This window comes from Wyeomyia smithii, chromosome 2 (assembly GCF_029784165.1).
Source record: "Wyeomyia smithii strain HCP4-BCI-WySm-NY-G18 chromosome 2, ASM2978416v1, whole genome shotgun sequence".
Classification (NCBI taxonomy): domain Eukaryota; kingdom Metazoa; phylum Arthropoda; class Insecta; order Diptera; family Culicidae; genus Wyeomyia; species Wyeomyia smithii.
Genome location: NC_073695.1, coordinates 19,896,547 through 19,908,978, shown reverse-complemented (window position 1 = coordinate 19,908,978; position 12,432 = coordinate 19,896,547). Strand labels below are relative to the sequence as shown.

Below are 12,432 nucleotides of genomic sequence, written 5' to 3'. Positions count from 1 at the left end.
TGATAGCTAAAATAAAGGACACTCACTTTACTGACGAACCGTCGAATAGATGTCTCACTCGGTCGAGTATTCTTGTTCTTCATATACTTGTTTCTATCGACGACTTTACCCGACAGTAAACTAGGTGAAACGTACGAATAACCTGCCAAGAAGGAACATTTTCATTATTTTCTGCACTATAAAATATGATTTGGTAATAGACCTCTGAATAAACGCTCTGAGTTAGGTGGAGCAGACGCTGGTGTATCCACAGGCGTTTGCCTCGTGAATTCATCGCTGAAATTGTTAGTATCCAATTCGTCCTCAATCACTGGCTTGAACGGGGCCGCAACCTTCTTCTCTGCCAGCAGTCGCCAATTGATCGATTTGAAAAAGGTGTGCGACTTAAGCTCCGAAGCGTCTGCCGTTCCGCCACCTAATCGTCTGCGCGGATCTTTGACTAGCAGTTTTCGGATAAAATCTTTCGCTTCACGAGAAAGATGCTCCGGAATGATTGCCTCGGTGTTGGTAATTTTCTTCGAGATTTCAGTCTGAGTAGCCGGTTCGTCCGAGCTGAACGGGGAACTACCAGTCAGTAACTCGAAAGTCAGCACCCCAACGGACCACCAATCTACGGACGCGTCATGTCCATTTTGGTTGGATTTCACGATTTCCGGTGCCATGTACTCGATGGTACCACAAAAGCTGTGTGCTCGCTCATTCTCATACACCAGTTCTCTTGAAAGTCCAAAATCGGTTAGCACGATATGGCCATCAGCATCGATTAGAATATTCTCGAGTTTGATGTCACGATAAATTATTCCCAGCTACGGAAAAATTAAGAATCTTAAGATCTATATTGCGCAAATATCATCGATACGAATTTACCTTGTGAAGCTGTTCCAGAGCAACTATAATCTCGGCAATGTAGATCCGCACTTCCTCCTCGGTGAAATGCTCTTTATTGTATAAATGGGTAAACAATTCGCCGCCACTTACGTAATCCAGGATGATATGCAGCTTAGAATCTGTTTGAAAGGCGTAGTGCATTGTCACTAAAAACGGTGATCGTTTTATAGATTCCAGAACCTGTCCAGAAAAGAAAAATAGGATACCATTTATGTATTTTGCTTAGTAGGCGTAGCCAATGAGTGACAAATTCAAGTTCAATATATCGATTTGTTTAGTTATATTTGTAGATTTACAATTCAGATGTTCGAAACAAACTGACAGGAAAATGTCTGTAACTCAACAAACTTCCACGGTGTCACTCCAGTAAGTAGTGATGTTTGTTCACGGTTTTAAGTTATAATATATCTTTTTTGTGCAGAAACTGTCCAATATGTTTGGAGCCAGTGCAAGATCAGCGAAAGTTTCTGGCCTGTACTCATCTTTTTCACGCGCCTTGCATCGACAAATGGTTTACCATTAAGGAAATTTGTCCCATTTGCAGAACGCAACATGGTTCACAGAAACCAGTTGCTCCGCTTACCGAAACGAGTACACATATCCCGTTCGAGGCGTTTGCGATTGTTACATCTACGTACACTCGGTCTGTGCAAAGTCGTCGTAGGGAGAGACGAATACAACCTGCTAGAGGTAGCAGCCGATCTCGTTCCCGGCGGAGGTGAACGTGCGACCAATCATGCGCTATCAAATTTTATATTATTTTGGGTAAAATCAGAGCTAAATAAAATTATATTTGTGACGGGTTATCATTAAATTTCATTTTGTCCCATTTATTTAAAAACCTAAGAGGTATGGAGGCTCGCGATGGATAAAAATATGCAATTGTCCTTATTTCTGACCTTTTCTAAGTCAACGCTGTGGACAGCGGTCAATAACTATAACGTAAAATTCAAAGGTATCCTCATAAATACTGTACAGTGAGGATGAGGAAACCTTGAATTGGTGTAGGTATATCAAGATGTCAGGAATCAGCGAATATGCTGTATGCTTCGAATCTACCTGGATGGAACGCCAGACCAGATGGAAAATGATCGGATAAGTATGCGGTGTTCCCCATATTTGAGGAGGGCATAACTAAAACAATAGAATTACGTTGTATCGGCAGTTTCTAAAGTAAATAATATTGGGGTTACAAATAAAGACTAGTCACATCTTCAATAAATAAAAATTTTATTTAAGTAAGTGTTAGGTGCAGTGTGGAACGGAACAGGTCACGATATCATTGTGCCATCTTCAAAATTCAATTGTAATGAAAAATGGTAAACTAACAACCAAAAAATCTGGTTTAATGATGAAAAAGACTATTCAACAAATATTGACCATTTAAACTCAATCAATCGATTGTGTTTGGCGTGGTATTGCTTTGACGATTTGTGGTGAAAAAACAGAATCTAGTTCAGTGAGCAATTGCGGGGATAACGGACAACGTAGAGCTACAACTTAATAAACTTACCTGACGCTCGGTTTTCGTGTGCTCGGCTGTTTTCTTCTTTTGACATATCGTCGCCTTCTTCAGCACCTTCATCGCGTACAACTTGTTGTTATCAACGCCGCCAAGTTTGCGCACCAGAAACACCTTGCCGTAAGCTGTAAAGCAATAGAAAGGGTACAGTAATTTCACACATATTCGCAAAGCAATGAGTTGTTTAAGCTACTCACCACCAGTCCCAAGAACTTTAAGCAGTTTAAAGTCATCGATGGTTACCTTGTCCTCTTCGCAGAGTTTTACTGAAAAAATAAACGAGCAACAAGAAATATTGTAGTAGGATGACATTTTGCTTAAACAATAAGAAGATTAACTTTATTAAGTACATAGTTTATAAAATTCTTAATGTTTTTGATCGCAAAAAAAGTGTCCAAAGACATAATTGAAAACAAAATACGCATCAGTTTAGTTTACGCACGCGCGGTAAAACTCGATACCAATTAAGAGTGAAACCAATTAGCGCAGGCTAGCAAACGACGAAAAAAAATGATGTGGGCCACACGAGTTTAGTATGCATTTCATAATATATAGATAGTTTAATATGTATACGATGAAAATCGAATGATCTTATGACAATTCCTTACATCCCACATATAATAACATGAACACGGAACATAGCCTGTAGAAGAAAAAATGACTTCATGAAATGATTAATAATGAAGAAAAATAATTATTTGTCTGTAGCTCTCTTTAAAGTTATCAATTTCTAATCCAGCCGGTAATTCGGCGGCCAAACTGTAAGTCGATTGCACCAGTTTCATGCACATTTGCCTGTTGGCAAATACCAGATTTAGGCCATGGATTGCGGTCGTCATAAATATCATATCACGCAAGAAACAAAACACGGTTTATTCGTTTTGTTCCGTACAGAACGTCGCGACACAATTAACAAAAGTTAGCTGACCTACATTTCACCGTACACCACTAGTAGGCCGCCGAGTCGAATACACTTTTCTGCCGCCGCTTGTTTCTGTTTATCTGTCTGTCTCTGTGCCCACAGTGTCACGTACCTACATAGGCGGCAGGCGGTTTGTAACATATGAATAAATTATAACTCACCCACCGCCTCCAATGCAAAGGCTCCAAACTCTTAACGTCTTCCTTTTTTGCTAGCTTCTTCTGCTCGTCGAAGCGTGTTGGCAACATAAAACCACTCAAACGAAAGCAATTGCAGAACATATGATTCTGATAAACACACACAATGGGACCTGTACCAAAATCCCCAAAGCCATGCTGTATTGATTGTGTTAGTGGGAGGCCTGGTTTGGATCGGTTAGAACCACCACTAGCAGAAACAGTGAATTTCCTCGTAGTGAATTGCCGGTTTAGCGGCCTTCACTTGTGTTGCTTACTGCGTCGATGTAGTGGAGCGGTGGGAGGGGGGTTGTTTTCCGTCCGAGCGGCATTGTGAGCGTAGTTGTAACATTAAGTATACAATGTCTACACTGCTTAAATTTTCTCATACGGATCCCAAGATGAAAACACACTAGGTACAAGTATTGCCGTTTTTATATAACTGCACTTTCACACTGTGCATTCCAATACATGGCTAGTCGGCCGCTCAAGCTACCGTTTTATCAGACTCAATCGCCAGTAAAGAGGGATTCCCTAGCTATTCACCCGCTTGACACCTGTAGAACAAGGGGAAGTATGTGCGCTTCTTCGCATGTTATGCACAGCAGCCGTTTCACGTCCGGCTGGCTCAGATTTCTTGTTGTTTGTTACTTTACATTATAACATAGATGTGGCCTTTGAATAATAAATGATACAATAATAATTCAAAAGAAACACATTGTATGGTTAGGGGTTAGCATGTTCAAACCTTAGCAAGCCTGGACAAAAAAAAAGTATAGTCTGTAAGTGAACAAAATATCTCACGGTATTAGCCTTCGATTGTATTTTCATAGTGTTTTGATTATATTCATGGTTATTTAATATAAAGTTCCGATTTCTCAATTTGAGCAATGTAATTTTTTTACCCACGGTAGCGATTTGCTTATTAGAAAGGTAATCTAAAAAAATAGTGGCGGGTTTAAACCAGCTAGCTGGCATCTCTATCTTATTTGCTTTGCTTCATCGCAGCTAACATCGCAGCGGATCCGCGATTTGCGGGCCCCAATGACAGATGCTATGTTATGCGCATGGGCGACTCGTCCATAGGTGCAACCTGTGCAATGCACATGGGGACTTCAGGCAAAAAATGAATCTAAAATCCAAATTCATGCTCTTATTTTCTTATTTTTTATTTTTATTTTTGAATAATAACAAAGGGAATTACTTGCTTTTATTCGCGGATAAAATTGTAATTACTTCCCCAAACTCTGATTATCAGAATTTATAGTTGAACAGGTAGGTTCAGCAGCCACGAGTCGCCCCTGGTTATGCGAATAAGAAGTGGCAGTGATATGCTATCTCGTTTACACACACGCTGAGATGTTAGCCCACGAAACATGGCGGGATGCCAGCTAGCTGGTTTAAACTAATCCTGTGACTGCTAACCTGGTCAGGACAGTATTGTCTGTGTATAAAAATTGGTTTTTTCGTTACCTTACCGAGAAAAAAAATTAAAAATATGCCGCATCGATGTAAAGTGTATTTATGAAGAATGAACAAATTTTATGACATCTCCGCTAAATATTGCATTACATATGGGTCATTCCATACGAAGTGACCACGAAAAAGCACAAACTTGGACACGACCATCACAGATTTTGCTCAAAGTTGGGAGAATTATTCATCTACTGTCACTTTAGAAAAATCCCAAATTTGATGTCCCCCCGCTCTGTGGGACACCCCTGTTTATTGCAAAGTCACGCATTTTTCGTTCAAAATCTATTTTTTCTTTTTCTTACAATTCATAGACGTAAGATGTCCGAAAAATACTGATAGATGATTTTTGAAGAAAATAAACCAAGGAATCCAGAAAAAATATAAGATTTGACCGGAAATGTTGCCAGATAAATTATTTTTGTATTTGAAAACTAAATTTACATTTTTCGGCAAATGCAGCCATTTTGATTTTAAATTTGATAATTCCATCGTATTCCTTGGAAAATTTCACATAAGAAACAACTATCATCTCGAGGTAATATGAGCCAATCTCGAGATATAACAATTTTACGAAAAAAGTTGTTGTAATTATTTTTCTTTACAATTTATAGATGTAAGACACCCGAAAAATACTGATAGATGATTTTTGAAAAAAATAAACCAAGGAATCCATAAAAAATATTATTTTTGACCGGAAGTGTTGCCAGATGGACTATTTTTGTATTTTGAAACTAAATTTACATTTTTCGGCAAATGCAGCCATTTTTATTTTGAATTTGATAATTTCAACGTGTTCTTCGGAAAATTTCACATAAGAAACAACTATCATTCCGAGGTAATAAGAGCCAATCTCGAGATATAGCATTTTTACGAAAATAGTTCTGAATTTCGTAATTATTTTTCGTAAAAATGCTATAACTCAAGATTGGCTCAGATTACCTTTTAAAAGCAATTTGTTTGGAAATTTTTTTCTTTTCAGCGCTAAAGCTTTAATCTCAATACGTGAACTTTGAAGAATGTTCTGCTGAATGGTAGACATTCACATCTAGAACCCGACATGTTCCGCTCTGAAAATCGCAAAAACACTGAAATTTTTCAAATCAGCTGTGTGTGACATACTCAAACGTTTTCCAGAACGGATTACCGTGACCCGCAAGGATTAACATTACCGTAAGCGCAGTAGTGAAACATACGATCGGCAGCTGAACTGGACAAATAAGGTAAACCCAGGACTCTCGGATCCGGATATCACCAAAATATACGGGGCTAACAGCTGTATCGTGCCATTCATCAGATTCTGCTGAAAGTTTGGGCTAATGAAGAGTAACCCTCGGACTGGTTGGAAGGTTTCATATGCCCGAACTACAAAAAATGCCACCACTTGTACTGTAGTACCTGTCGCGGCATAACTCACGGTAGTCAACATGGTATTGTACAAAATTCTCTTCCGAATCCTGTTTCATCAACTGAGACGTTGTAGGAAACCTTTGTTGGCGTAAGACTCAGTTGGTAGAAAATTCGCGAGTATGGTTTTCCAACAAAACTAATTAGACTAATTCGTGCCACCCTTGACGATTCCGCATCATGCCGCAGGGTAGTCGGTGAGCTATCGGACGCTTTCGTGACGTTAGATGGTTTGAAGCAGAGTGACGGGCTGTCGAACTTCTTGTTCAATATGGGTGCTATACTGGCGTGCTTAGAAGTGGTACCATCATAACGAAGTCTCACTTGATCCTAGGTTTTGCGGACGATCATTGGTATTAACCGTAGAGCGGTGGAAGAAGTCTTTAAACCTCTCAGGAGGAAAGCAGCGAGAATTGGGCTTGTCATAAACTCTGCCGAAACGAAGATGGCTGGTAGAAAGCTTGGTGACCCGTCGGATGTTGGTGCTGCGGTGGTGATAGATGGAGAATCATTTGAAGTAGTCGACGAATTTATTTACCTGGGTACATTAGTGACGTACGACAAGGACTTATCATTCGTAGGGATTTAAACCTACTTATCAAGAAAGGGAAGTAAACTTACAACTAACTTAATTGCTAACTTATTGGCTTTAAAGAGAGCTTATCGTAGCAATTGAGGATTGCAACGATTTTTGTCATAAATTGTTAATTTTATTTGACATAGATTCTAATGTTTCAACACCAGTAAGTCTATGTAATTCGAGTGTACCAAACCAAGGAGGACGTTTCAAAATCATTTTCAGAATTTTATGCTGAATCCTTTGAAGCGTTTTCTTGTTTGTTAAACAACAAGTTGACCAGATCGGTACAGCATAAAGCATTGCTGGTCTAAAAATTTTTTTGTAAATCAATAGTTTATTCTTTAAACAAAGTTTGGAATTTCTATTAATGAGAGGATATAAACGTCTCGTATATTTGATGCACTTTGCTTGTATACCCTTAATGTGCACTTTGAAAATATGTTTTTTATCGTAAATCAGTCCCAAGTACTTAACTTGTCAGACCAACTTAAAATAACCCCATTCATCTTGATAAGGTGATTAATGTTTTGCTTGAGGAAAGAAGCCCTAGTCTTATGTGGAAATATTATCATTTGAGTTTTAGAAGCATTGGGAGAAATTTTCCACTTTCGCAAGTAGGAAGAAAATATATCTAAACTTTTCTGCAATCGATTGCATATGACACGAAGACTTTTTCCTTTTACGGAAATGCTTGTTTCATCGCAGAGAACAATGATTTTGTGTATCCTGGAGGCAAATCAGGAAGATCTGAATTAAAAATGTTGTACAGGACTGGACCCAAGATTGAACCTTAAGGCACATCTGCTCTGAAAGGAAATCTATCAGATTTTAAATTCTGATCAGATTTTGAATTCTGACAACCTGCAGAGTTCGATCAGCAAGATAATTTTTTAAAATTTTGATTAGGAATTTTTTTTTTTTTTTGAATTGGAAAAAGGTTGCAATCTCGCAATCAAACCTTTATGCCAGACACTGTCGAATGCTTTTTCTATGTCTAAAAGAACAGCTCCAGTGGAATAACCTTCAGATTTCTTAGCTCGTATCATATTAGTAACTCTGAGCAATTGGAAAGTAGTGGAATGCCCATGGCGAAAACCAAACTGTTCATCTGCAAACATTGAATTTTTATTGATATGTGACATCATCCTGTTAAGAATAATTCTCTCAAACAGTTTTCTTATTGAAGAAAGCAAACTGATTGGTCTATAACTTAAAACCTCAGCTGGATTCTTATCCGGCTTTAAAATTGGAGTTATTTTTGCATTTTTCCATAATTTGGGAGGGTGCATCTTTCTTTAACAGTCAATCCTGTCATAAAAATGAACACAGAATAAAGAATAACTACATCAGTTTTCCACATTCTCGCGAAAAACTGAATGTGGAAAATGTTGATACTAACAAAGTTTTTATTTTTTATATTATTAATGAAGATATTATCCGAGTTTCCGTACCGTGGCGGACGAACGCCACGGCAATACTTGTTCACGGAAAATGTGAATGGATACGAAGAGAAGACCGTTGCAACATTTTCTTCAAAAACCCGAAAAAATATGTTGCCTTACAGCTGTTACGAAACAGCAAAATACGCTTATCCGGCTCGGCTGATCAATCAAGTTCAACGCAGGTGGTACAGACTTTGGCTAAAATCAACAACCAGCTTTTCCATAACCGGCAGAATCAAACTAAGACATACAAACTAAGCATACAAAAAAAAACGGGTTATCGGGTTTATATTTCCTTAGAACTGGTTTAACAAATGAAGCTGAATATATGCAAAAGGATGACTATCTCGATGTGAAGCTTAATTTCCCGGTGATTTGAAATTCCCATCTTTTTCCCGCTTTTCCCGTTTCTCCTGGTAGAGTGGCTACCATGAGGTTTACCAAGGTGTTGTTTAGGGAATACCGAAATTTTCTTTGCAATATCGCTATCGAGTAAAACGATGTAGTATTTCTTATTTTGTTATGTTTGTATATCCTTGTTGCTAACCGAGCCCAATACAAAAGGCCGCCGTAGAACGACGTCCCTAGCCACTAACTTTTTTCAGGGACTTAAACGAGTTCTCGTAAACATAACGTTGAAGCGACGAATCCGGCGAGCAATTACTATGCGAACTCTCACGTAAGTTGACGCGTTCTGGTAACGGCTAGGGGCACTATAATTCATAGGAATCTCTGTAAACTTTGCGTTTGCAAAATCTTCTAATTTTAATATTAATTCTTTTATAAATTTTTAGTAATTATAAAAAAAAATAGTAACTATAATAGAATCATGTCACAAAACTTATGTACACTGCAAGATCGCTGCTATTCAGATAGCAAGCACTGATTGTAATCGACTTTAGCTGTGTTATTTTGTTTACATCAACTCCGTAAAATTCGTGAAAGCATATAGATTTGTTATCAACTGCATTTTAATTATAAAATGCTGTTGGTATCACGATTAAGTATGGTACGAAACGGAAGCAATATGGAAAGGTGCGGAGAATAGGTATTGGTATAAAAAATAAGAAATATATCTAGGTCTGCTTACAGATATGGGTTATCACAGTCGAAACAATCATAGTAGTGTTTTGGCCTGATGTCGCATCTTGCCACAACGCCAAAGTCGCTTGTAAATCGTTTGAAAAATAAGTCAATCCAGAGACATGAAATCTCCAAAGTTGAAGCTGTTCAAGTATTGAAAAAACAAAGCAAAGCCTTGGTGCTACATTCCGATTTGGAACTTGACCTTCTGTTTGTTATACACAGACTTCTGGCCAACTGTTTGATGTACAGAACAATTACGGGGCTAGTGCTACACAATCTTACTGACACTAACAATCTCTTCCAAGCTGAGACTCGAACCTACGCTACGACGACTGGCTTGTTAGGCTAATGACATACTGAGGCGTCGGATGAAGTGGAGCAAAAAGCGTCACAAAAGCGTCTGAGCTACTTCTTCGAACGTCTATATGAAACGCTCAAACCTGTCATACTGGAGCGGCAAAGACGCGTCGGTAGAGGCGGCGAAACAGAACGAGTAGTGTTTTGACGCGCGTATACGTACGTGGTAATACCATATTCAGACCAAATCTTTCATCGCCAGGTGCTTTATATTTACTTTATTTTGGTCTAAAATCATAAAAAAGGTCGTCGGGAAAATAACACTGGTATTATTGATTGATATTGTTGAGTTTTGATTCGAATGGCCAGGAATCTATGCTGAGCTTCTTTGGTCGCGAAAATGCAAGCCGCTGAGTAACTAGTAGTGCTCACATGGGTTACTCAAATCCTAACAGATATCTACTATATAAAAATGGAATTCCGTAACGCCTGATCTTATTGATATTATTCCCTTCGTCTTTGAGGTGTACAGGAACTACGTAAAACATGCACAATTATGACTTTTTGTGCTGAATTTGCCTCTAAATCAAAATCTAAAGCGATGACATATGATTCCTCTTTGATTAAAATGTTTGTCAATCTTCAAAAAAGACTTTCGAGGAAAAATTATTAGTATCTGATCACTAAAACTTGAGATATTATTCACAAAACTACGTAAAACATGAAAAACTATGACTTTTTGTGCTAAATTTGCCTCTAAATCAAAATCTAAAGCGATGACATGTGATTCTTTGTTTATTAAAATGTTTGTCAATGTTCAGACATTTGAAGAAAAATTATTAGTATCTATTCACTAAAACTTGAGTTATTATTCACAAAACTACGTAAAACATGCAAAATTATGACTTTTTGTGCTGAATTTGTCTCTAAATCAAAATTTAAAACGATGACATATGATTCTTTTTTAATTAAAATATTTGTTTATGTTCATTAAAGACATTTGAGAAAAAACTATTAGTATCTGATTACCAAAACATGAGATATTCATTCACAAAACTACGTAAACCATGCAAAACTATGACTTTTTGTGCTAAATTTGCCTCTAAATCAAAATTCAAAGCGATGACATATGATTTTTTTACACTAGAATGTTTGTTAATGTTCAGGAAAGACATTGCAGGAAAAATATTTAGTATCCGATCACTAAAACTTAAGATATTATTCACAATACTTCGTGAAACATGCAAAATTATGACTTTTTATATTTAATTCGTCCAAAAATCAAAATTCAAAGCGATGACATGTGATTCTTTTTTTACTAAAATATTCGTTTATGTATAAGAAAGGCATTTGAGGAAAAATAACAGGTATCTGGTTACTAAAACTCGAGATATTATTCACAAAACTACGTGAAACATGCAAAATTAGGACTTTCAGGGTGGCCACTCATATTACATTTTCGAGTTCCCGCATTTTTCCCGACTTTTTCCCGCATGATTGCAAGAAATTCCCGATTGTCATAAAGTGTAACTAGGTTATGTTCTATCGACGGCTGAACGTCAATTTTGGACCCTAAATCCGAAGTAATAGCTCATATCATTTCTTCCGAATTTGCTCGGGATATCTACACAAACAGTTGATTAGTTACATAAAATGCAACCTTTGCCTTCCCATGGTAGACAGGTTAAATACAATATTTGCGGTTTTCTCAAATTTGCAAATCTTCCATTAAGCAGTCAATAATCGTGTTAGCTAATTTGTTTATTATATTCATTATGTTTGTCTATCTGTCTCCTAAAAATATGATATAAGCACCCTTCTCTCAACGCATAACAACAAGGGGAACAACAACAAACCAAACAGCACTTTTCGTACAAACTTTTTTTTTCGTTGTTCAAATCATCGGGAAAAGTCGTGGGAAGTTAAGGGTGAACAAGAAACTACTTAACCTAAGAGTAATGAATATTTTGATTGAATTGATAATTTAGGGAACAAAACTTGTGACATGGATTTGCTTTTTTTTTTTTCAAATTAAAGATATTTTTTTACATTAAGGAAAAATACTGCGATTTAACTGTATTTCGTTTATCACGCATTACATAGATTCTAAAAACTTCAGAAGTGCATTCACAACTTTTTCAGTATTTTGATTTGCTAGTTCATCAAAGTTGCATCTCGCTGGTTATCTGCCAACGACTTCAACTTGTTTGCATCCAGCGCTCAAAATAGCTAAGCTGATAAAAAAAAATGATATTAGGGGCCAACATTTCAAAATAAGTGATTTCGAAACTTAAAAAATAACCTGGAAATCAGGAAAATGATCTCAAATTATTATTTTTCAAATTAAACGGCTGCACAAACTGTCTTGCAGAAACCGTTGAAAAGGGAACAAATTTATTTTTAACTTCTTTTAAACTTTTCAAGAGAAAAAATGTTTCCCGAAATTTTCCCAAATCCTTATTAGGATTTTTTCTGAAGAATTTTTAGTTTTTGTTTCTCCATGATCATCAATAAAATATTTTTCAAAAATCAACTCTTTGAAATGTTCAATTTAAAATATTTTTAATACTCAACTACTGCCAACAACTTTGTCGAAAACATCGCACCAATCAAACAAATCGTTCTGGTTTCGAAAAAAA

The 12,432-nt window shown here is 37.0% G+C and overlaps 1 protein-coding gene and 1 long non-coding RNA gene across 4 annotated transcripts in view; one reads left to right on the top strand and one right to left on the bottom strand.

The window, feature by feature from the left end:
• LOC129721909 (ribosomal protein S6 kinase alpha-5) overlaps positions 1–12,432 on the bottom strand; it is a 47,266-nt gene that overhangs the window by 4,265 nt on the left and 30,569 nt on the right. For all 3 annotated transcript variants that reach the window (XM_055675020.1, XM_055675021.1, XM_055675022.1), the window contains exons 3-7: positions 2,608–2,676; positions 2,402–2,535; positions 868–1,068; positions 203–806; positions 27–142 (exon numbers count right to left, since the gene is read on the bottom strand). In XM_055675020.1, coding sequence (XP_055530995.1) covers positions 27–142; positions 203–806; positions 868–1,068; positions 2,402–2,535; positions 2,608–2,676 — 1,124 coding nt within the window. The remainder of the gene's footprint in view (positions 1–26; positions 143–202; positions 807–867; positions 1,069–2,401; positions 2,536–2,607; positions 2,677–12,432) is intronic.
• On the top strand, positions 1,132–1,702 carry LOC129721919 (uncharacterized). Its single transcript, XR_008727508.1, has 2 exons — positions 1,132–1,254; positions 1,310–1,702. It is a non-coding gene; the product is annotated as an uncharacterized LOC129721919 (long non-coding RNA).